This window comes from Centroberyx affinis, unplaced genomic scaffold (assembly GCF_046629955.1).
Source record: "Centroberyx affinis isolate AG114_WGS23_722 - 3 ecotype Tasmania unplaced genomic scaffold, CSIRO-AGI_Caff_v1 ptg003367l_1, whole genome shotgun sequence".
Lineage (NCBI taxonomy): Eukaryota > Metazoa > Chordata > Actinopteri > Beryciformes > Berycidae > Centroberyx > Centroberyx affinis.
In genome coordinates, this window is record NW_027281358.1 from 68837 (window position 1) to 94344 (window position 25508).

Genomic DNA, 25508 nt, shown 5'->3' on the forward strand with positions numbered 1-25508 from the left:
TCATTGACATACATAGTGTCAGTTATTGTACCAAACGCTTAGCCAGTTTGAAAGTGGAAAAATGGGTTTTAATCCATTTAATTGAAAAAAAAGAAAGAAAAAAACCCCCTTTCAAATCCAGGTGACAGTGTTGCAACAGATACTACTGTAACTATGGATTGGGGGTTAATAGGCAGAACCAGTTTGGTAACGCCAAAATTGAAAAAAAAAAAAAATAGTAGCAGTGACATGTACAGAATGGACGAGACTTCAGTGGTACTGAATGTCTGTAGGGAACAATAAGAGAATAGTTGGAGCCAGGTGTAGGCTAGCTGCAGGGTTAGTATAGGCAGTTGTGGTGTGGGACTCAGAAGTCCAGGTTAGGGCTTCCCAGGTATCCCTCTTCAGACAGCACCTCCACTAGACTTCGCTGGTGTCCTGGGTTGCTGGGAGTGAGTGCCTTTAGGCTGCAGCTCTGCTTTTTGCCACGGGAGGCGGCCACTCTTCCTGTGGCGCTCACCCCCTTTCTCCTCCTTTCTCCATCGCGCAACTGGCTTTCACACAGTTCCAATCTGAATCTGCCACCAAATCTAGCCCTCCTATCTCTCAGACTCGTTGGCCAAGAGCTTCTATATCTCTCTCATTTCAAACAGTGCCGAGTTATCCTCCCCTCTTTCTCTCTTTCTCACACAGCTTTGCTAACTCTCAAGCTTGCAAAACAAATCATCCCAAAAAAAAAAAAGGCAAAACAATTCCAATCCTCAAATTGGAAGCTGGGGGGTTGTGGGATGCCCATAAGCTATAACAGATCCATCTACGGTGTGACTTTTATTTTTTATTTTTTTCTGATTGGCTAAGATGATATGAATGATGACACCCATTTGGCAGAGGTGGGAAGGGGCGGGCCTTTCCTGTTTCCCCGACTCCATTAGCCAATGAGGACAGAGAGCTGACCAGCGCTGCTTCCTGTCTCCCACCCCCCACCCCCGCCCTCCCCCCTCCCTGCGGCCCAGGTACCTGGCGAACCGCTCCAAGCGGCACACGACGCACGCGCTCACGAGCACATCGCATGGCGAGCCCTCGGCGGAGTCACAGCGGCCCCAGGGCCCCCGCCAGAGGGGGGGCTGGGCCCCCGACATACACACCCGGTGAGGGGATAACGCCCGCTCTGAGCTGTATATGCACGCACACACACACACAGACTCACACATGTACCGAGGGGGCATAGCCAGGCCAAGCTTAACTCTCTCTCTCACTCACACACAGATACACACACACACCCACAGCAGACAGACATTGCTGATCATGTATCATCTCACCACCTTTGGCCCCCACACATGTATAGAAAGGGTATTTGGGGTGGTGTTTGTTGATAGTGGTGTTGGCAGGGTAGGGGGAGGAGGACGTGGCTCATGACAGACAGATCTCCCCATCACCGGTCACACACATTTCAAACTAACTGTGTTCCTTCCCCACAAACCTGGAAAGAGGAGGTATGTGACATCCCTCCCAAGATTCAGCAGGAGGTTTTTGTATGGGCAACACCACAAAGCGACATAGTATAGTGTATTTTCTGTCCGATACAAATCACATTTCTTGCATTTCGGTCTCAAGTCTGAGCAACCACAGATGACTCAAACTCAATATGGCGCTGTCCATGCAATTATAACCTTTAGCCCCCATGAGTATCATCTACCTCTAACTCAATGTAGGAAGTCTTTTGAGATCTTCACTGTTAATCTCTGTAATGAGATGCAGTGGCAGGCAGAACTTCTTTTCAAGCTTCTTCTTAATGGGGCTTGAAATGGGTAAATTAGTGGATTACTGCAGCCTGATGTTAGAGACGTGTTCTGTGGAGGCACATGGGATGTGGAAGGCTTTGTCATAGTACTGGAAGTAGTACGTCTGTTCATTAAGGAGTACACTGGCTTTTTGACAAGCCAGCTCTATGATCAACTTACCATTTTGTGACGAAAAGCTTCATTACAGTTTCACCTCTGTTTCTAGTATTTTAGTTTGGTTTTTTTACGCATATTAACACTTGGTACTCTGTATATGTTGATTGACTAGGCAGTGAAAGCTAGCTTAGCATTCATCTCGAGAGCATTACCATATATGTATATTGTAGTACACTAAATACGGGACAGAGGTAAGCTATCAGTCTTCTTTTCTCATAATGGTAAGTTGAAAAAAGAGCTTATTTGCAAAAAAAGCCAAGAAAAAGTATTCCTTTGATGTCATATCATGTTGAAAATTGTCAGTGGTATTGCCCTTATAGGATACCTTAGAAGAACTTCCATTATCAAAGGTATGTATTTGTCTCAGGCTTAAACTGATGATCACTTGTAACGTTTGTTATCTAAAAAAATCTTAAAAGTGCGTTGACTTGTGTCTCGGGTTTAAAGGTGAAATGACACATGGATAGTCACTTTGTGCAATGTAAAAAATATTAGGACCACCTTCCTAACGAGTTAAACCCTAACCAGTACTTCGTTGAGGCTTAGAATTCCTTCCTTAACCTCCGTCTCCTCCCCTTCATCTACATCCCGACGTGGATATAGTGGGTGAAATCATTAAAGGATAGCTTTTACTTGGGTTCACTTAGTAAGTCAATTTCATGGAAAGAGCGGGTAGTCCTAATATTTCATACACAGAATGTTTTGAATTCACTTGAGGGATTCTGTGTGGGTGTGAAAGGCTCATGCAGATGTCTGCTTCTGTGTCTCTCATCTGTGTCTGTATGACTGAATATGCGTGTCACCGTGTCTGTGCAACATCTGCCACTTTTGTGTCTTTGCACGTGTGTGTGTGTCTGGATTTGTGTACACGTGTGTGTGTGTGTCTCCTCCCTGTGGTCCCCTCCTCAGATCCAGCTATAAGGACTGTAACACCCTTCACCTCCCCATGGAGCGCTTCTCACCTGTCAGACGATTCTCCGACGGCGCCGCCACCATCCAGGCCTTCAAGGCCCATCTGGAGAACAGCAGCCTCATTAGGCAACTCAAGCAGGTACGTCACTCTAGCAATTATCTAGGGATATCTAGGGAAACACGAAACAAGTAGTCAGTTAATCACCAGGCGACGTACTAGTTGATAGTAGAGAAAATGTATCCTATATATGGAGTCGTAAGAGCAAAACACAAAATTTCCATGGTTTAACAATGAGAAATGCGTGGTTTCATTGGTCAGAATTGCTGAAGAAAAATGAATTGGTTATCATCCATAACCTGGGTTCTACAGGGGTTGCATATTTTTGGTATAATAACATAAAAGCTGTCCACTGTGCCTGTTTTGGACATTTGTTTTTATTTTTAGACCAGTCAATTAGTAGATTTAGGATAACTGTAGATTATCTGGCAGTGAAATTCCCCTGCTAAGATCCCATATGCTCAGTGGGTGATTTGGATTGGGAATGAAAGGGAATGGGATAAACCAAGTGCAGCATCCCACCTCTTGTCTTTAACAATTGTATTAAACAATGCTTTTTTTCTCACCCACTGCAGCCAATGCCCTCAACCCCAATCCCCTTTGTTGAATTTGACCAGATTAGAATAGAATGATATGGGTTGAGGATGAAATGGAGTCCAATGAGCAGCGGGTACATCACTGAAATACTTGTGCATGTCATTGTACTTAGTCACTCAGCGCGAGTGCCAAGTTGATCCCACAGGCTCTTTGACATCCCCCTCCTTCTTGACTAGGCATGGGACAATATGAAAATTTCATGTCACGATTATCCTGGCCAAAATAATTGCAATTCACAATATTATCCCGATAATCATCAAAATATGCTTAAAACTCTTAAAATGGCACTAAAACATACTGGAATCACTTTACCTTACTTTTTGTTAAGAAACAAATATTTTTATTGCATCATAGGACACATATATTTTGTGAACATCCTTTTTAGTGAAAAACAGGGCACGCACAGATTCAGACTCGCCAACACCCAGCAGGTAATCACAATGAGAGAAAAAATCCATTAATAAAAAGAATCTACCTATCAAGTGCAGGTGGGCACCTCATCTCTCTGTCGTTCCTTAGTTTTGAATCCATAGTATTTCCACACATCCGATTTTACTTTTTTTTTGTGGGGGATACAATGGGCAAGCCGAGCCTTCAGCCACGGTGACGATTGACTGGAAACATGCGGGCTCCCCCTTGTGGCAAATGGCAATTCAAAATAAATCAGGAAATCAATAGGACTGTACGTTAGTGAGCTAGACAGCTTTTTCAAGTCACTCGTGAGGATATTCACGCCCATGTGAGAATAATTCACGATTATCCCGATAATGTAAATTCACCAAGCTAAAATTATGTTGAGTGTTTTTATCGCGATAAAAGATAAAATCTTATAACCTCCCATCCCTATCCTTGACATTAGCAAGAGTCACCAGTTTGACGATTCACTGAGCTCTTTATATTAACTACTGTCAGAGAGTCGTCAGGGCTCAGCTACTTTACACTAACGAGCCTCGTTAGGTGGCCGGGGATCAGTGAGGTCAGATACTGAGCCACCCTGAGGTCAGAAATTGAAATAGACAGTCATGACAGCTAACCTGACAGAAGGTTAGGTGGATGAAGCTCGCTTGTGTCCAGCCTGTTGATATACTGTAGCTAGGAAAATATGAGGACGGGTCAATGGAAGGATGTTTGAGGTTGCAAGGAGTTAGGAAATTATGCCAAATTCTCACCTACCTAATTTAAAGATGCATTAAGTGAACTTTTTACTGGTGCATAGCACAAAATAAACATACCACATCTGCGGAGGTTTGAAAGGGTTGCTGATCGATACCAATGAGTCAAGGATTACTTCACCAGGCTTTCAAAAACTCACATGGCTGTACTCTCTGTTTTGGAACAACCCCCTCCACATTTTCAACTGCTCAGAGATGGAGGCCGGTGCTACCAGTGAGCGCCTCGTGTTGCAACACATTTCGCTCTCAAGCCAAATAAGCAGCAGGTATTAAAAAAGCGGCAATATTTTGCATCTGCACTGAAGATAGTATTGTTTATTTCCAACTACAGCCACATTTAGCGTGGTCCTAGCTTCAGAGATGCGGTAATTTCCGGTGAGCGGCATGGTGATGGCACGCTGAGACTAAAGCAGGGGATAGAGAGGTGAGCGGGTCACAGAGAGGGTCACAGCACCACAGGACAGAAGCTTACACACTGTAAGCAATGATGCTGAGAGAGACACTCTGGGCTAATAATACAGGGATAGAGATTGGATTTTGAAGAGGAAAAATTACAGAGGGTTAGAGTTAGTCGAGGTGATATGAGGCTACGTGGTGGATCTATTGGTTCTGGCGACAGAAAGGCGAAGATATCAGGACAAGGGTCACAGGGGAGGGTGTGTGATAGAGTTGGCTTGTGGTGAGACCAGAGGAGAAACAAAATCATGTGTTGCTCACTTATCACAGCTTGACAGAGTGATGACAGCTAATAGGGAAGGAAAATGACGAATAGACGGCGAGCTGGTCATGCTCCCTTCTGAGAAAAGCCCCACTCATTTTCCTGTTGAGAAATGTTAAATGATTTCCAAGAAAATACAAAGTTCAGATGCATTGCCAGACGTGTAATTCTTGAATAATGCACATTCCATAGCATGCGAGCATTGTGGGCATCCAAGGGTGTTATTAGACACTGACAGTCTAGAGTTACCGTGGGCTTGACGCACACAGCAGATTACTGCAGGTGCGTGTAAACAGAGCCTTTCACCGCAGCCAGCTTCTTGAGACATCGGGGGCGAACCACTGTGGCGTTTTGAGTCCACAGTGACAAGGCAGTGAAATTACCTGACACAGTAGGAGGCGTAGGCAGGGATCAGGGTAATCATCGTGTTAGCAGTAGGCGCTTTAGCTTGGATATGCATGTGCTGAGGTTGGCATTAAGCGTTGAGAGGATTAATAGGGTTGGAGGAGAGGTCAACGCACACATGACCCATCACCTGGAGAGACCTTGGAAGCATCAAAAGTCTCATCTTAAGCAACAGTTTCCACAGAAGAGGCTGTAGATTTTACAACTTGGGGGGCGATCAAGTGCATGAATGATGATGCAACCTCAGAGTTAGTCATAGGTCATACATGCTGGCATGCCTGTTCACTTGATTTTGTTGACTGGGCTTTGCAAAGTGATTGGAGACACTGGGTTTCTACATCTCACCTAGAAGTACCAGGAAATCGGCTCAATCCTGCGCTCTGTGAAAAGAAGTTTTGTAGCATTTGAAGCACACTTAGTTTTATGAACTAAATGTGATTAGGATCATTGACCAAAATGTTAGCTTAATTGCTTGAGCGCATATGTGGTGTTTATGCCATTTGACTAGCATAGTATCTCTAAATGCCTGAAGATGATCCACTTTTAGGAACTAAAACGTTTTCTCGTCCAGACTCATTTACCTCTCTAAAGTTGGCCTGATCCATTCCTTTTCGCTTTGCTAGTCGCTACATTTTTCCATAAATGGATTTTACATATATGTAAAGATTCTCTTTCTTTCCCATGGTAGCTGCCTGCTTTTCCATCTTAACTTTCACTTTAGTCACATGGGTGCATGTTGCACATTCAAAGGTTGTGATTGTCACACGTTATGGAAGCACTTGCTATACCACACCTAGACTTTCAGGGGAAATGAAAATATAAACACATCGACATCTGCAAATTACACGGATTACACGAATTGTGGAAACATAAAATCAAATATACGATTATCATTAATTGTGCCACCCTAGCCCTGCTCTCTAGATACATAAACTAGATGTCCTCAGTTTGAAACGCAAAAGGCTTTTGATTGAATTGGGAAAGTTTTGATTGGGGTAACCATTTGTTGAATGCTCTGTCTGCCTTTATGTGCCATCCAAGCCAATAATATAGAAACAGGCAAGTGGCGAAATCTAAATGTAGTTCAGACCATTCTGATTTTATAATACTATAGTATAAATATGGATCAATCACCGTTTACCCATACTTTTTAGTGGCGGTGTATTGATTATGTGAGTATTGTTGAGAGTGATTCTCGTAAGGTCACATGACGTGTAAGACAGCTGACACTATCTTATGAGACACATTTCACCTTTCACTTGAAGAGAAAGGGTGTCTCTGGAATTGAACGCCTCACTCTTGTCTCCATGTCTGAATTTTTGAAGTAATTGAAATTTTTTCTTTTGAGTGAAACCTGCAATTTGTCCTTTGTTTTTGCATTCAGCCTCCTTGTTGGTATGCAGCACTAATATTGGGGTTTTGTGTGTGTGTTTCCAACAGGAGTGTGAGCAGCTCCAGAAAATGTACGCTGCGCCGCAGGATGAGCGACTCTTGGAGCATACCCAGCAACAGCATGTCCTGTACCAGCAAGAGCAACAAATCCTCCACCAGCAAATCCAGGTACACACACACACACACACACACACTGCATCATGTTTCAGCATAGGTCACTGTTAGGGTGCCCACTTATGCTGGGAAACCCTGGAAATCAATAAGGGCTGGATTTTCCTGCTATGGAGAATATATTGAAGTTGACGGAATAATAACATAGAAGAGAATAAAATAACATGGGTTGTTTGCACATTTCGAAAATTTCTGAAATAATTGTTTCCCATAAAGCTTGGATATCCTGCGCTGTGGCCTCATTTGTCTCCTCCACTTGATTCCTTTCTCTCTCTGGAACACACACTTTATATCAGCAGTCTCTTTCCATCTCCTGCAGTCAGTCTTACACAGTTGTACATGTGTTAATATGGCACAAAATGGTGACTGTTCAGTTAAACGTGAATTTCTCTTCCCCCTGCAGGCCCTGTCTTTAGGCCATGGAGAGAGCCAGCCCGGTCACCTAACCCACCAGCTCCAGAGGTGACCACACACACACACACATACATACATATTACTCGTCAGCTATTAAACGCATGCATGTGAACTTGATACTGTGGTGCAGTGCTATCGACTGTAGTGTTCCGTCATGGTCATATCTCGCTCTTCTCCTCTCCTGCACGCTCCTGTCCTCCCTCAGGTTGCGCATCCAGCCCTCCAGCCCTCCGCCAACACATCCCAGCAACCACCTCTTCAGACAGCCCAATCAGAGCCCTCCGCCCGGCTCTGCAGCCATGATGCAGGGGCATGGTTAGTAACGCAGTTAGAGCTAGAGTGCTTTGCTGCCTCATACCTTGTAACTGGTGAGGGTGCAGTGGCACTTGAAGCTATGAACGTCATGCAGCCATAAGAGCAGTCTGTCAAACACAGTGCTGTATTGGAAACTTACTGTTTAAGCTTACTGTGCACTTTTACCTGATGTGCCTCTGAAAATCGGGGTAAAATGCATAATTTTAATCAGTGATTTGATCGATGACTGGTTGATCATACTGTTACAAAATCAGTAGTCTGAACTGGCCCCAAAAAACCTGGTATGGTGCATTCCTAATTGTAATCTTTAGTCTCTGAGTGAGTAGTCCAGTCATTTTGTATCTTTGTTCAGACAGTAAGGCAGTGCACGGAGTTGTCATGGAGTACATGTGACACAGAGAGTTAGTATTTTGATGAAGTGTCATATTATGACTATTGGTTGTATAATCTAATACTCTGATCTCTCCTCTCCTCTCCTCTCCTCCTCCTCTCCTCTCCTCTCCTCTCGTAGGAGGTCCATCATCAGTGCCGTACCAGCACGGTGCTCCCCCGCTCTACCAGGGCCAGAGCGGCAGCCCGCCTCCCACAGGCCTCCCCAGAGTCTCCATACCAACCAATCAGCAGGCAGGATCTGCCCGCGCCAGCGTCCCATTGGCCCAGGGCGTACCTCAGCAACAGCAGGTGACCGCAGAGATCCAATGAAAAGTCGCTTTGTTGTTGTTGTCACCGCCGACGGTTACATTCAGAATATTTTATCGTTTTGGATGAATTCCTTCTGACAGAAGATGAATTCCCTCCAAATGAGCTGTTGACATCTTGCATATTTCATTGGCTGTTTGCCTCTCTGGCTGTGCAGGTGACCATCCAGGTGCAGGAAGTGGAGCTGGCAGGCGCGGCACAGAGACAGGGCGGCTTCCTGTCCACGCCGTGCGGACACCGAGTCCTCGGCAAGCAGCTGAGCGCAGACAACGCTGAGACGCACAGGTGACCCCACCCACCCTGTCGCTACATCCCCCGATGGCTGCCAAAAGCACCCTACAATACCAGTGGACTGTCTTTTTTTTGTCTTGTAGTTTTTTGTTGTTGTTTTGTTATTTTGCCATAATTTCACCACTCTCTCAAACACCTTCATGCTTTTTCACACAGATACCTTCAAGATTTTTTAGATGTTATTAGATGTTTTACACTGTTTCACTTTTGTTTCCTTTCCATTTCCATCATGGCCACCGATAGACTTCCCAAATTTAAAGTCATATTTTAAAACCCCAGACAGTAACATTGTCGCACAGGCCAGATATTTTATGTATAAGAGAGGTCAGACTGAGGACATTACTTTCCCACCAATTGTAATGATAACCCCAAACCAACATTGCTGAGATGACGACTTCAACGAATTCTCCACCCCGAACTGGCTGGGTGAGTGGTTGGCTGTAAGTGGTTGGGAAGTAGAGCTAGAGGGTCCCAACAGTTGGAGTAGTGGATTCATCGTCCAATAGACAGTCCTCTGTGCCCAGGACCGCCTTCACTGAGAGAGGGGGTTAACAATATTAACTGCTTGGCCTTGGAAAATGCCTGTACTCCTCTCAGTGAACACTTGAACCCTGTACCAGACCTGAAATCTTAGCTATGCTCTGTTTGTGTCGTGATGTAATGAAGGCCTGCTGTAGACTGTTGAAAACTCATAGCTCTGTGATGTATTAGCACTATGTATAGAGCATTTTGATGTTAGTGAACAGTTAGCTGACTATCCTCTCTACTCCCTCCTATCCAGTCGCAGTCTGGGCCGCTTCTCGTCGGGCTACGACCAGACCCAGTTCAACCCCCACCTGTTCTCCACGGACACGGCGTCGCGGGGCGCCTCCGGAGTGGTGGGCTCCTACAGCCCCTACCTGCAGGGAGCCTCCCTCAAAGTGCCCGGCCTGGAGGGCTACCAGAGCGGGGCGGTGGGGACCAGCGGCTACGGCAGCCCCTCCACGCTACAGCAGGCCCTGCTCTCCCCCACCCCGCTGGAGTACCGCCCCCCGCAGCAGCACGTCACCCCCACCCTGCAGGGCCTCCTGTCCCCCCGCCACTCTCTAACGGGCCACGCCGACCCCAGGCTGCCCCCGCAAGACCTGGCCGCCCTGCTGAAGAGGCAGAGCCCCCGCACGGGCCCGCCGCCCCCTACCCCGGCCAGCGCCGGGCCCCAGGAGTACGGAGAGATGCTGCTCCTCCACCAGCTGAGCCAGGGGGAGAGCCTGGAGCCCCCCGCCCCACAGGGAGCCTCCGGAGCGCAACACTACCACCACCTCCTCCAGATTCGACCCCCGGAAGTCCAGCCGCAGCAGCACCCGCCCCAGGTGCCCTGCCCCGGCCTGCCCCACTCGGAGAGCATGGAGGAGGACGAGGCGCCGGCCGGGTACCACCACGCACACGAGGGCCTGCTGGCCAAGGCAGGGGAAGGGCACGAGCTGCTGGGGCCCCCCCGAGGAGGCACCCCACCCTACAACTCCCCCACACACAGGCATGGCTACATAAGGAGTGCTTCAGCAGCCAGAGGTAAGACCTGGGAACAGAGGGTTGTTAAAGAACTCTAGGCTCTGTGGAGAGGCAGGTGGCACGAATGCATTCAGAGTCATTGGAAGAAGGTGAACAGAGCAAGGTGGAGGCAGGCATTTTTCAACTTGAGCGAGAAATTCACCTGACACAATGAATCGAAAGCCAGTCAGCTTCAAGAAAGACTATTCAGGCACCTGTAAATTTCTCCCCCCATCTAGCATTTACAGCAGGAAAAATGTCCATTGGGTATTTGTGACCAATTGCACTGACCAATGACATCTGCATGCAAAGTTTGTAAAAGCTAGATTCCCTAAAGAAGGCATCGGTCAAGCTGGCTGCCAAGCGTGGTGCAAATTAATTGAAAAGATGATGAGATTAAGAAATCTCAAACATAGTTTCAAGTAATCATGTCAAGTAAAGATGTCAACCAAAACCACTAATCATAATGGATGTGATTATCACCTTGCTGCTTTTTGTGGTCAACTGGTGTCATAAAACATACTTGCATGTTGTCAAGCCAGTTTCGCTGCTTATTTTTCAAGTCAAGCGATCAAACTCACACTTGTAAAGCGTGTCTTGTCTGTACATAAGGTTAGAAGCCAGCGTCTATCCTGCCATCACTGTCAGCCAGTCTCCTGAAATGTTTTGCTGTATATTTTCACAATTTGTCTTGCTGGCTCACATTGAAAGAACTTGATTGATTAAGCTTTTTATAGTTTATGTAACCTCAATTTAGTTGACATCAGGGCAGTTTTGCCATGTCACTTCATCCAGGCTCTTATGTGGAAAGTAAACGTATCCCCCATCTTTCTCTCCCTCCTCCCAGACTCTGAGCATGTGGAGTGCAGGCCCCCAGGGCAGGCCATGGAGGTGCCTGACCATAATGGTGTGGGCTACACGCGAGGTGCCCAGGGTGACACCTACAGGTCCCGTGGACAGCTGCAGCGCCATCACACCATCCAGACCTGCGACGACGCCTATGTGAGTGGAACTCCACCACTAGTTTACACAGACCACACAGGCATAGTCTGCCATGAGAAACTGTAGGACACCTGCAGGAAGAAACTGTGGCAAATCAAGCTTGTCCTTTCAGTCAATTCCAAATCTAAGTACATAGGTGCAACACCTATGCACAAGGGGGGTAATAACAATTACATATATCTACATTGAGTGTGTTAATATTGGCACAACCTGCTCTTTCATTGAAATGAACCGACAAGGTCAAATCCAAGTGAAAGCTATGATCTCTTATTAATTTCACCTATTAAATCCCCTTCAATCATGAATGGTAGATGGTACATTAAAAGGTTACAGGTTAAAAAATTTGTTTTAAGCCTTGAGACAGTTTTGATGGATTGTACAAAAGGGAGAGCATCTCAGTCTGAGCAAGGCAGACTTAAAATGTTGTATGCTTGGTGTATATTTTAGAGGAATGCAGCAGTCTGTCTTGCATGCCAGTGCAGTGCCGGACCCAGAGTTCATTTAGTAGGATGATGGCTGAAGGGAGCAACCAAATGTTTTCATGACTGGATGAAGCTAAAAACCGCATTCATTTAGATGTTTTTTTCTGCATCAACACACTTGAAACGCACCCAGAGTCATCCAAACAGTCATTGTCGATGCCAGAGGCTGTTCATTGAGGATCATTGGGTTTTGTCTGTTGCTCACACGCGTCGTTCAATTCCCCAACCAGGACCAGGCGGAGCCCATGTCTGGGATGAGCCTACTGGCCGGGAAAGCGCTGAGCTCCGCCCGCATGTCGGACATCCTCAGCCAGACATCGCTGACGGGAAGCCAGCAGCTGCACCAGCGGGATGAGTCAGGTCAGTAGGAGACATTTATCCCCCTCCATAATACATCAGAAAAATCACCCATGGTCCAAGAATTCATGTGGATGTTCTTTGTCCGTATCAGTAAAATCAGTGTGTTTCTCATGCAGTGTGCGATGTGGAAGGAGAGCTCCATGCGGCGGCCTGCTACCCCTCCTCCTGCACCAGTGACATGCTCCTCAGCTACAAGCCTCCCGACCTTCAGTACAGCATGGAGCAGGCCGGGGTCTAGCACAGGTACACACACACAAACACACACACACACACACACACACACACACACACACACACACCCATACACACGCACGCATGCTGCAAAGGTTTGCTAATCAGAAGTTACCTGTTTGTTTCAGAATTGATTTTTAAGATTTTAGTGATCACTTTCAAGGCACAGATAGTTCTGGCATCAAGCTATATCACAAACCTTTTAACCCGATATGAGCTTGATTGCAACCTGAGGTCCTCAGGCACGTTCCTATTGGCTGCTCTAACGTGTATATTAGAACAGAAAGTTTTCTATTGGCTGTTACAAAGTTTAGATTAAAAACAAGAGCTGATGGGGCCTTTGCCCTTAGGGCTCCTAGACTTTGGAACAACCTGCCTAAGGATTTTATGCTGGCTAAATGTACATGACATTTTAAATTACTTTTGTAAAACTAATTTTTATGTAATGATCTTGTGGTAATTGCTTTTGACCTCCCTTTTATTTCCCTTTAATATTTATTGCCTTGCTTTTATATTTCTTACCTTGCTTTTATGCTTTTACTGTTTTTTTTGTCTAACTTTGGAAACATTTAGTATAATAACATTTATCATAATTATTGTAAAGGGCAGCTTGTTCAATCTGCAGCACAGACAGTGGCCAATGTGTTATAAGACCTGCTTGAGTGATGGATATTGAAAACTAGCAAGCATCAGCTTAATACTGTGATGCAGCACAACAATCAGTTGCTTGCCATATGCAATTGTAGATGTATCCGTCCATGTAAAAGTAACACCAATACACATTCTGTATATACATGTAAGCACACAATGCATAAAACAAAGTTTCAGCTGTAAACTTCTACTTTTTTTGAATGTCCATAGATGTTTACTCCACCTCTCTCCCTCTGTCTCCTTGTCTCCTAGGGGGGGGGGTATCCTGTGTATAGAGGTCCATATCAGCCACCATGAGTTGAGCAGCATCACGCCAAACCGCCATCGTCTGCCCATAGAGGGGGCGCTCTACGTCCCTCTGTCTGTCTCCATCTGTCCAGGGCCAGTCTGCTCAGGTGGAGGGGGGAGGGGGTCGGGGGTGGGTGTGGGGGTCGGGTCGGGATAGAGGGGTGGGCTCACAGGTGTGGGCTTGGGCTTCAAAGGTCAAAGTGCCAGCATTTTTTTTTTTTTTTTTTCCTGCACAGCCAGCCATCCAGCATCCATTGCCGTGGGTCGTCTCTCTCATTTCACATCCGACTGGGGTTCCCACCCCTCCCCTCTTTCGACTCGCCCCGTCCCCCCTCGATCGTCTCCTCCCCACCGACCCACCCACCTGCCGACCCGAACCTACACCTCCCCTCCCCAACCCCCCCACCCCCCCACCCCCCTACCCCCCAAGTCCTCTCTTTAACCGTCGTCATAGTCAGACGTCGTCATGTGCCTGATTGGCCCGGGGCATTCTCACAGTCAAACGTCGCAGGAACATGGAAACCAACCGACACAAACGTATATACACACACACACCTCTGCCACAAACCCAAAGTATTCACATTAAGTCTGTCGGTGTGTGTGAGTGTGAGAGAAAGGGGTGAGCGGGCAGGTGGGGAGGGGGGGAGAGGTGTCAGCGAGGCTCAGTCTGCTCCTCCCTCTCCCTCTGCTGCTGTCCTGCAGTGGACCAATTTCCTGGAGTGGGCGGCGATCTCATCCTCTCTCTCTCTCCGAGTGGAGCGGCCCATTCCGCCGGGCCGGGCGGGGGTGGAAGGGGGGTGTATTTTGGGTCGGGCTCCAAGGGGGGGGGGAGGGGCAACAAAACCGCCCGTTCCCCCCCCCTCCCCAAAAACGGAGCTCAGTGACATCGCACAGGACAAACCAGCTCTCTCATTGTTTTGTTTTTTTTCTTTCTTTCTTTTTTTCTTTTTCTGTTCCGGCATTCATTTTCTTAAATTTCTTTATTTTGTTATTTTAAGATTCATTTTTACGGCTAATGTCCATGTAGAAATAATGGTCATTATTGTTACTCTTATTGTTATTACTGTTTTCTGTAAAAGAAGTTTTATTGTCATTATAATGAATATTATTATTATTATTATTATTATTATTATTAAAGGAAAAAACAGTTCTGTGTTGCAAGAAAGACAACATTGTTTTTTGATTACTTAAGTAATTCTGCACTTTCGGTTCAAGCGATCCTCTATCTGTCCCTCTTCACCTCCTCCTCCTACCTATCTTGCCTTCTTCTTCGTCTCTTCTCGCAGTCCCCCCCCCCCCCCCCCCCCCCCCATACTGTAGCCCTGTTTTTCCATTCCACCCCCCTTCCTTGTTTTACCCCTTTTCTCCACCGTTCTTCCCCCTCTCCCATGTCAGTGACAGTGTATTGCATTGTGGGTAGTTTTACCAGACATTTGCTCCTTTCCTTGTACAGTGATGCCATGTATAGAACGCTATTGCAATTTCTGTATCAAATCTTTTCTTTTGGTTACTTTTTTTTTTTTTTTTTTTTTTTTTTTTTTTAGATGTTGTTGGGGAGGCTTTTTTATATTGGTATTGTTTATCATTTGTATTTTTGGATGTCTTCAAAATGTTTTTTTTTTTGTTTTCTCTGAATATTGAGATTTTTAGCCAAAAGAGGACAGAGAGAAGAGAGAGACAGTTCTCTTTCCTTGTCGTAAAAAGATTGTTCTTATTTGTTTTAATATTATTATTATATCGAGACACTTGAATAAGAGGAGAGTAATTATTTTGTGTTGCTTTTTAAAGTATCATTTCAATCATTGATGTTGTGACTGTTGTCATTCTTGTTGATGTTGGGCCTGTTTCTGTTGATGGGGTAGTTGTGGCAGGCTATATAGGGTCAGGCTTTGGGCTTTCTTGTCCGGGGTTGGTTTGGGTGCTACAGAGACTTGACATTCTAAAAAACGAGGGAATAACTTGTAAAATAGCTGACATATCATCCTAAACATCATGAGTGTGGAGATGGACAAACCCCCTCCTTCTCTTTTTCTCTTTCTCTCTCGCTCGCCCCCTTACTTATCTGCTGTGATCCTCCCTCCATCTTTGACTTGGTCGGCTTCTGATTGGATGACGGCTTACGGACATGGCCCCTCCTCCCACGCTAGCCTTGTTACTATGGCAACCAAGGAGGAAACTACTACTACTACTACTCCACCCCCTTCCCTCCTCTTTTTTTTGTTGTCATTTATCTCCCCTTGTCTTGTTTCCGCCTGGCTTTGAAGATGGGAGGAGGCTGACGGCTGCGGATCCTGGAGTTAGATACTGGACATGCCTCCGAACCACATGAAAGAGGGATTCCAGGAGGCGACCATAGGAATGAATTGTTTGAATTGAACTGCCACAGCAGAGGAACACAAGGCTGCGGTCGGGGTAGGGTGGGGTCGGCGCTCGGCGTCCTAAGCCGAGTCGGGGCTAAAGCGCGGCCGGACAGAGGCTGCGGACGCTGGGGGCCGCCGGAGGGGATGGAAAAGATACAGGAGCTGTTGAACCCCAGCCAGAGACTGTCAGTGGTGCAAAGAAGTTCCAGGTCTGCCTACCTGTGCTTATATTGGCCAAATTTCACAATGCCTGGCTGCACGGTTGACATCAACTCTTACTGTATATCAATCTGAGAGCCGGTGATGGCGCGATGCGCCGCATGTGCTTTCCATTCACATCAAATCGCTTCCTGCATACCGACGCTCACTCACACCTCCTCACACCTGGTGGGACGGACAAATGAAATTAGTTAGTGCATTCTGCTTTATCCCGACCTCAAACAATGTCTGACCCAAGATCAATTTCTCCATGTAATGTCTATCTTGCTTTTTCCATTCCGTCTAGTTATTCCCTCCAGCTCTCCTTCCCTCCCTGTTAAGATCTGAGGCCTGCTCTCCTGTTGCCTCCCCCCCTTGTTGTTTACACCAAGCCAAAACTGAGATCTGTGACAGGGAGCGGAGTGCTGGAGGAGGGGGGAATGAGGGGGGGGGAAAAAGCCCCTCTCTCTTGTCCCGGGGCGGGATAGGCATTGTGACAGTAAGGTCATTCAGGTCCCCCCGTAAAGCGATTCACTTCCCGGTGTCCTTGTTCAGATCGTTCCACAGCTTTCGTAGGACTTTTAAGAGGATTGTAAACGGGGCCGAAAGGAGAGCTGAGCACGAAGGGAAAAGAGCGACGGCACGCGGGAAGGAGCGACTTGAGCCAATGGAAAGCACTCCAGATGATTCAGAGGAGAAGGGGGAGGAGAGAGCTGCTTCAGACACACACACACACACACACACACACACATCTGCCTGATCAGACTGACCTCTCTCTCTCCCCCCTTTTCTTAAACTCTTCCATCCCTCCCTCTCTGACTTTTCTCTCCATCCCTCTCTCCCTCCTCATCTGTAAGCCGGCTCTGCTCCGCTCCTGTATCTTAGGTTCTCTTTTGTTTTTTGTTTTTCTATTGGTTCATTTTTGTCTTTTTTTTTTTTTTTTTTTGTTTTATGTTCATTTTTGTTTTGAGTACAAAAATACTAAAGTGCAACAACAATGATTAAAAAGAATACCAACCAAACTGAGATGAATAAATAAATATATATAAATAAAGAAATAATTTAAAAAGGTCGTGACGTGTGTGTTTGTGCTATACGGCTCTCCAGTTATCTGGATTCATGATATGCTCTTACATTTACATCTGTGTGTGTGTGCTTCTATCATTCAATTCAGTGACTATTGGGCATGTAGTCATGTTGGAGGTGATGTGATTGTAAATTAGTTTACTACTTTAGTGTAGAAACCTGTGTGCCCCTGAAATTTGAATGGTTTGCTAATGTTACCGGATTGGAAGACAGGAGTTCCCTGTCTGTCTCTCTCCAACCGGTCCTGTCAGCAGAATGGATGAAGACACAGCTATCAGTTTACATATACTGATACAGTACTGGGTGTAGAGTGCCTGAAACACGCTGCAACTCCTGTTGTCACACCGTAAAGTGGAGAAGTCTCCTGTCCTACCCTTCCGCTGACCTTGTTCACCAGACTAAGTTATGAGGAAAAGGATATATTTGCCTAGACCTTCCCATCAAAAGTTGATTTCAGGCTGTATGTTTCCTCATGGGAACAACAGGCCTCTTCTTCTAACTAGATCAAATTACATCATTCATACCTTAAAGTTCATGACTTGAAATTTTGACTTGCAGCAAGGCAAGTACAAAAAAATACACCTTGAATACTGCCAGAAATTGCTTATTTTGATCATGAGAAAATGGGAGAAAGTCGATATAACCTGATTCCCTTAACAGCATTTTTTCCACACATCACCATTTGAGCTCCAATGTGGTCATAAGCGCAAACGGTCTCCGCTCCATCTGCATGTTTTTCTTTTGTCTCTGTGCCTCTGGGCTGCAGCAGCACTCTGCACGCCGCTGCTCTGGCCTGTCTGTACAGCTGCACTGCAGAGGCTTTTCAGTCCAGAGCAGTTGAGCTCAGACAATGTGAGCTCTCTAGTGCACTGTGGGTAGATGGAGGAGGAGGAGGAGGAGGAGGGAGGGGGGTGGGGGGGGGGGTATCGGTGCTGATGCTGACGGAAGAGAGAGTACACTATAGAAAGGGGAGATGAGGAAAATGAGACGGCATCGTAACGAGGGAATGCGATGTGTTGTTCTCTAGTGCGCGCAGCTGAGGAATCACATGAAGTGTGTTAACAGCAGCTCATCCTTAACACTTGTCTAGTGATGGACAGGGCTGATGGATGAGAGTACAAGACCTCAACCCCTTTATCCCTCTCAGCTGACAGTTTACCCACTCAACTGATCTCCTCTCTGCCACAATTGCACGTTCAATCCCCAAATTAGATCGTTAATGATTGATGCATTGCGCAGACGCCCTCGTCTTTTCCCCCCTCCTTCTCCCAGAGTCTCAATCCCCTCTTTTAACATGCTCTTATGTGCCCTCTCCTCTCCTCTCCTCTCCTCTTTCGCTCGTTCACTCCCCCACAGTCTCTCCTCTCCCTCCTCCCTCACTGCTCTCCTCATCTCTCACCTCTTTCTCTCTGCATTCCTGTCTTCCCCTGTATCCATTTCCTTTGCTCTCCCCTCTTCCTCTTTATCTCCGTCTCCTCTGCTCGTTCCCTCTCTCCCTTTCCTCCCTCTTCCCACTCCTCCCTCCCTCCCTCCCTCCTTCCCCGCTCGGAGTGGCGACAGCGTGACTGCCTGCGTCAGCCAGCCAGCCAGCCAGCCAGCCTCGCCAGCTATAGTGAACGCTGCTCCTGGAGCTGCCGTAGCCTGCAGAGAGCCCTGTGTGTGTATGTGTGTGTGTGTGTGTGTGTGTGTGAGTGTGTAAAAGAGTATGAGTGTATGCAGATGGGAAAGCGACTGAGTTGGAGGGGGGGGGCTGCCTCGCATCTTTTTGCTGTCATCGCCATCCCTCTCTCTCTCTCTCTCTCTCTCTCTCTCTCTCTCTCTCTCCTCTCCTCCTCTGCTGCCATGGAGCTCCAGCAGGCTGAATCACAACACCGTCCGCAGCTGAGGTAATGCTCAGTGAGTGTATGTGTGTGTGTGTGTGTGTGTGTGAGGGTTTAGTTTGTGTATTTAAGCGCATACGCCTGTAATGAAATGCCTGCATGCAGCTCTACATAGAGGAGTGTGTGTGTTGTATGCGTGTGCACTGCCTCCATCGTAATGCATTGCCATCAGTTGCCCTGATTGCCAGTGCGAGCATCCTCAGCTGGAAGACCTTGCATCATGTGTGCATGTGTTGACTGGGTTTTTCTGTCATTATACGGGACGGTGTGCCTGCATACGTGTGTGATTGTGTGTGTTTCCTCGCTTGATGCCTCAGTTCCTGCTTTCGTCTGAGGCGGCTGGTCACATGATCCAGTTATCAGACATTGCTCATTCCCTGTGTTCGGTCTGTGTGTGTGTGTGTGTGTGTGTGTGTGTGTGTGTGTGTGCAAAAATCACCACCGATCCAAACAGGACTGTGAATATAGTCTGTATCGTAGTGAGGTGCAGCCTTTGTCTACCGTCCCGTCAAATCAAACATGGACAGCCAGTGAATTATTGAAGAGTCAGGAGTGAGAGAGACATAACACTCTCTGTTTGTGTCGAGTCTCATCTGCTGCTCCGGCTCTCACTGTGTGTGTGTGTGTGTGTGTGTGTTTCTCTTTGTTGTTTTGCTTGGAAAGTTTCATGGTCTGTTTCTTTAGGTCGGCAACTCAGTCTCATCCTCCAGCTTCTTCGTGTCTTTGACCTTCTGTCTGAATCTGAAGCGCATTGCCTTAGAATGATCTTCGTATACTTTCCTCTCCCAGCAGGTAGGAGTGTGTGTGTAGGTGCTCCGGTGGGCCGGTATGGAGTGTGTGTGTCTGAGGCGGTGGGGTTCAGGCAGCGCTGTCTTGCTCCTTCACACACTGGCCTGGTGCTGGACAGGTGAGGCACAGCGCCGGATCACAACAGCAACACATAATATAGAGAATTCCCCCTCGAATTGACTTTTAGGGTGTTGTTCTGCAGCTATATTCCTCTCAGGCAATGCCGTTTGAACACTTCATAGGTCTTCCTTCTTGTTCTAGACAATTCATAACTCAACACTTGCAAGGCACCAGCAAGAAAAGCTGAAAAACTGTAGAAATATGTCTCCTTTGGCAGAATAACTAGTCATTTTTTTGGTGGAATTCCCCTTAAAAATGTTAGTACAGCTGCCTGCATGGAGAGTTCTAGCTGATAAAAGATAATTTTTTAAATGAAAACACGTGGAATCTACCTCCACCTCCCTCCACATTTCCACTTCAAAAACTGTATTCAAAAAATATCCACATCTAGATCTCTCATAGAAGTCCATTTATAGCTTTTCTGACACAGTGATAAATGACAACCCTAACCAAAAATAGTCTGATCGAGTAAACAACTTGGCCAACTTGGTAAGAGCCACACTTTCACCAGGAAAAATAATGCTATAGATATATAGTGTAGATTACAGAACATACATAACTTTTGAGCTCATATAGTAGGTGGATGACACATGATTTCTGAACAAATTAGCCACATAGAGAATTAAACCTTATAGGCCTTAAATATTCTTTCTGAAGTCATACTTGTAGAGATCATGTGATTCTTTAGATTAAAGTTGAAATGTTTTGGCTCATGATTTTTTGCCCACATGATCCTTTTCCATGTCAACTCTAATCCTGCAGGTGCAATTGAGCCCGCGGCCAAAATCGACGGCCGGCACTGGTCAGCCCTGACGCTGCAGGAGAACATGACACACAGGTTCAACTGCCAATCAGACAGCTGGGATCCCCACGCTCCGCCCTTGCTGACCTGGTACCTGAACGGGCAGCGGCAGAGCGAGCCGATGCCAGACCGCGGGCGCCTCGTGATGACATCACAAGAGGAGTCGGAGGTGATGAGGCCCGGGGCCCATCACAACAGCACCTTCTCTCTGCGGGCCAGGAAGTGGGACAGGGAACTGGTGTGTGCTGCATCAAACCCCAGGACAGGAGAGAGCTACAACGCCACGGTCACACTCAACGTCCAGTGTGAGTGTGTGTGTGTGTGTGTGTGTGTGTGTGTGTGTGTGTGGTCAGGGTGCTGACTAGGGACAGCTTTGATAATATACAGAAAAAAACAAAGACAACATACAATTACAATTGTATTCTTATCAAAGCTGCTACATGTAGCATTGTAACATCAATAAATCATTACCACATTAATCTATATTTCATTACACATTCATTTAGTTACCATAAACAAACAAGACTCTACACTGCATTTGTGTGCCACTGGATCAGATTTTGTGGGAAGTCTGCTGGATTGCTTTACACCATAAATAGTTCCACCATTCCAACTTAAATGTTTGAACTTGACATTCAACCAATGAGCTGCTTGTGAGGCTTGTTTGAAAAATGTCAGATTGTTTGTGAAATCACTGGGGTTGGGATTTAAGTGAAATCTCCATTTTGCTATTCAGTGACAGAGTTCTCCTCTTCCCCTCCATCCCTCTCTCTGTCCCAGTCCAGCCAGAGATCCTCAGAGTCAAGGCTCACTACAGTGAAACCTCAGACCCGGGCCTCTCCCTGGTGCTCTTCGCCTTGGTGCGGTCCAACCCGCCCGCCACCATCACCTTCGTGGACCAGTCCGGCCAGCTGGTGGCCAACACCTCCGACTTCCTCATCCTGGACTCGCGAAGCTACCCCTGGCTGACCAATCACACGCTGAGGGTCACGCTCAGCAGCCTATCGGGGAACGTCTCGTTGAATGCCAGCAACAGCGTCGGAGCGGTGCAGAGCAACCTCACACTGGCAGGTCAGTGAGGGTCAGATAATGAATGTAGAAACAGACATGGGCATCTGAGAGAGATGGATGAACAGTATGCATGTTAAAGAGTTAGAATCCATCATCCAGACAATTCAATAACATCTCTCTTTCTATTTTCCCCTCTTCTCAGCTCTTCTCTCACTCTAGGCCGTCCTTATCACCCTTTAAACAACAATAATGCTTTCTTTGACAAGTGCAAGGTAGCAACTATACTTTCTCTCTCTCTCAACACATCACCCTCCATCTCTCTCTTTCTGTCTCTCTCTCTCTCTCTCTCTCTCTCTGAGGTTTAAAAGACAATATGACTTGGTTGGTGTCTATTTCTTCCTTAATTGATGGCGTGACAGTAGGCATTGTGCACAGAGATGCATCGTTTCAGGATTTTCTTCAAGGAGAATGCACATTGTTTCTGCTCTACTTAAATCTTGAAACTTCTCTATTTTTGGGGGGGAATTCTCTCTGTCTCTCTCTCTCTCTCTCCCTCTCTCTCTCTCTCTCTCTCCCTCCAGAGTTCCTGCAGTCTCGTGTGGAGGTGCCGATGCTGGGAATCGTGACTGGAGGATCCATGGCCTTCATGGCGCTCCTCATCCTCAGTCTGATAGTGCTCTGCCTCATGCAAAAGAACAAGAGCAAGTCTATTGGTGAGACTACAAAGTGTTAGGGCGTGTGTGTGTGTGTATGAGTGTGTGTGTGTGTGTGTGTGTGTACTGCAGTAAGAAACATGTATTCAACAATACATCTTACCTCTGTTATGTTTCAGACGAGCCAGTGGAGATTCTGATGACCAAAAAAAGGTAAATGATACAGTCAGACTACTATATTGGGTACACCATCTCTGTATTATCATTGTGAGAGGTGGAAGCAGGTAAAGCAGAGCAACAAGTGTGGTGCGGCCGATCACATGATACAAATTGTAGATATTTAACCCCTTGTACTATTAAACTAGGAAGAACACTGCAAATCCATCTTAACAAGTCATTTAACCTAGTATTGAGTCTACAAATCTGCCAATGGGGTTTGATAATTCACTTGTTTCCAATGCAGATCAACTTGTTTCTGCCTTATTCTTCCATTCCAGGAGATGGCTTAAACGGGTCAAACTGTATTAGAAACAAAGTGGAATAAGTGGAAGTCTCATCCAACTGTCTTAAATTTCCCCCCCCTTTTTCTTTTCTTTTTTTTTTTTTTGAAGATAAACAAGATTTTAAGACTGATTATGGTATAAAATGACTTGGTAAGACGGACATTGTTGCAGTGAACTTGCATGGCTTTGGAATGGAAAGGAAGAGGTGAAGCTAGCATGTCATCAGGGTTCTTATCAAGTGGGCATCTCCCATCACAGTGGTTTGGCTGAATTAGTCCCAGGACACCTCCAACAGTAATGCAGACCCGCTTCCCTTTATCGCCACTGTGATCAGACCTACAATCACCTACCTTACATTTACACCGCCCAGACACTGTACTTAAGCTCACACTTATCCCACATCTCCTCCAATAATTTCCGACCTCACCGTCCATCTCAGCAACATTAGGGGGATGGAAGAGAAGCACTGATGAAAGCATTTTTGTGCACTTACGAATGCTCTATGTGCACCCAGCAGACCAATAACACGTCTGACTTTGATTTCTCCCCCCCCCTCTCTCCCCCCTTAATATCTGTATGCAGTGACTCAGCCAATCTGAAGACGGAGAAAGTGGATAAGGTCTACCTCCCGAGAGACAATATGTCTCTGCCTTCCAACATGCAGCTCCATGACCTCAGCGCTTTGCGAAAAGGTAAGAGGGGGGCCAAACGCTTAAAGGGGCATAAAGTAATTTATAACCTTTATCGACCTCTATTGGCGACAAGGAGGAATTGCAACAACATTGACAGGAACAAAAACAGCAGGGAGTTTGTGTTGCAAAACTGATTGCAGGCCAGAAAAGTGAGTTTTGAAAGCCATAAATCTCAGCAGCTGATCAAGTAATTGTTAAAGAGGAACTAAACCCCAAACCCAAATCTGTGTAAGTCTGTGCCAGGTGATGTCACCACCTGTTGGTGACATCACCTGGCGCCAAAGACCAGCCAATAGCAGATGACCAGTTGAGTACCCTAATTCTCACCATTAGATGTCAGGCTTCACCACAGATTTGGGTTCGGGGTATTAAAGCTACTTGAATGTAGCTTTAACTAAAAATTAAAGTGACCATAAAAGGTTAAAGGGAAGTTGTGGGGAATGGAAGGGAGTGGGAAAGGAAGGGAGGAAGGATGGATGGAGAGATCATTTTCATTTCAGCAGTGATTGGATAAATTAACTACACCAGCCAATGTAATTCCATGTGCATCACTCCCTGCAGCGCGGGAGGTCGCCCAGCAGAACAGTGTGGGAGAGAGGAGGGGAGAGGAGGAGGAGGATCTGTCTGCTGCCTACGCCGCCAGAGGTCAGGCAAATACACTCTGATACTGCTGCATTTTCCATAGTTTGGGCTTTGGGTTGAATAAAGAGGAACAGAAATAGTGGTTTGTTTTGTATTGTTTTGGTATTACGTACACCAGATATTCTCTCTGAATTATTTCACTCCCATGATTCCCAGGTTTTGCCAGGTACCCGATGGTGGGCTACATCTATAAGGTGAACAGCACAAGCAGTGAGGAAATCTGGCTCTGACTAACCTCAAACACACACACACACACACACACACACTTACATACACATAAATACATACATATGCACACACACGCATGCACATCTTCCACAAACAAGGTGCCACCAACAGTGCAGCCGTCCGATACGAAGCCCAGAACAACTGCCTGTCATCCGTTTATCCAATCATCAGCCACCTTCAAGCTGGACCAGGACCCAGGAGACGATTATAGTTTACATTACGGACCGTCTCATTATGGAAAATCCTTGCTGATGTCGCTGGACAGTGTGTGAGCGCTTACTCCGACCCCCCCCCCTATACTCTTACAAGACTATATTAAAGTACCAAATATGAACATGATGATGATGTTTTTTGTCTGTGAGAAATGATTCAAGTGTTCTGGTCTTTACACTGACAGTAGCAATGTGTCGTTTTTAACAAGGCTCCCCTGCCAGTGAAGTAAATGCTACGTATTACGAATTATACATAAAAGAAAATGACATATTCTAAATGTTTTGACACTATCTCCACCCTCCAGTCTGTAATCACATGCTCATAATCTCCTCCCCTGTTGCATTATGGAATGCTTTAATGTTCGTTCTATGCTAACACCAGAATGTCCAAGATAATGTGCCGTATGTGAGATTTTACATTTTGACAAATAATACCAACCGATGAATATCTCCCCTTAAAATGGTGCATAAATACACAGTATGTATTTGTATATGGACATGTAACAGGACATGTACTGTATATTTGTATGCATAATGTATATGTGTATAAAAGAGGAAGTCTAAATAAAGATCATATATGGAAACTGCTGTTCCTATGGTGGCAACGCAGTGGTCCTGCTGTGGTTTTATTGGCACTCACCAGGGGGCGCTCTATGGTGCTTTTGAAGAGCTTGGGTGTGTGTGTGTGTGTGTGTGTGTGTGTGTGAGTG

General features: G+C 46.2%; 2 protein-coding genes across 3 annotated transcripts in view; both read left to right on the top strand.

Moving 5' to 3' along the window:
* sik3 (SIK family kinase 3) overlaps positions 1-14391 on the top strand; it is a 38686-nt gene extending 24295 nt beyond the window's left edge. For both annotated transcript variants that reach the window (XM_071538895.1, XM_071538896.1), the window contains exons 15-26: positions 993-1127; positions 2847-2988; positions 7240-7359; positions 7766-7824; positions 7982-8091; positions 8603-8772; positions 8948-9075; positions 9863-10629; positions 11456-11610; positions 12323-12452; positions 12569-12695; positions 13587-14391. In XM_071538895.1, coding sequence (XP_071394996.1) covers positions 993-1127; positions 2847-2988; positions 7240-7359; positions 7766-7824; positions 7982-8091; positions 8603-8772; positions 8948-9075; positions 9863-10629; positions 11456-11610; positions 12323-12452; positions 12569-12690 — 2038 coding nt within the window. In that variant the 3' untranslated portion in view covers positions 12691-12695; positions 13587-14391. The remainder of the gene's footprint in view (positions 1-992; positions 1128-2846; positions 2989-7239; positions 7360-7765; positions 7825-7981; positions 8092-8602; positions 8773-8947; positions 9076-9862; positions 10630-11455; positions 11611-12322; positions 12453-12568; positions 12696-13586) is intronic.
* A 5583-nt stretch (positions 14392-19974) lies between these two features.
* LOC139660698 (transmembrane protein 25) lies at positions 19975-24588 on the top strand. The gene is made up of 8 exons (XM_071538898.1): positions 19975-20053; positions 20818-21162; positions 21638-21928; positions 22450-22581; positions 22701-22734; positions 23607-23716; positions 24278-24361; positions 24515-24588. Exons 1-8 carry the CDS (start codon positions 19975-19977, stop codon positions 24586-24588), a joined length of 1149 nt encoding a protein of 382 aa, XP_071394999.1.
* Positions 24589-25508: the final 920 nt, after the last annotated feature.

Excerpts from the sequence above, each read along its gene's own strand:
- LOC139660698 (XM_071538898.1), top strand. The coding sequence starts at position 19,975 with ATGGAGTGTGTGTGTCTGAGGCGGTGGGGTTCAGGCAGCGCTGTCTTG. Across the intron at positions 20,054-20,817 it reads ACTGGCCTGGTGCTGGACAG|GTGCAATTGAGCCCGCGGCC; the intron begins GTGAGGCACAGC and ends CTAATCCTGCAG. Across the intron at positions 22,582-22,700 it reads GAACAAGAGCAAGTCTATTG|ACGAGCCAGTGGAGATTCTG; the intron begins GTGAGACTACAA and ends GTTATGTTTCAG.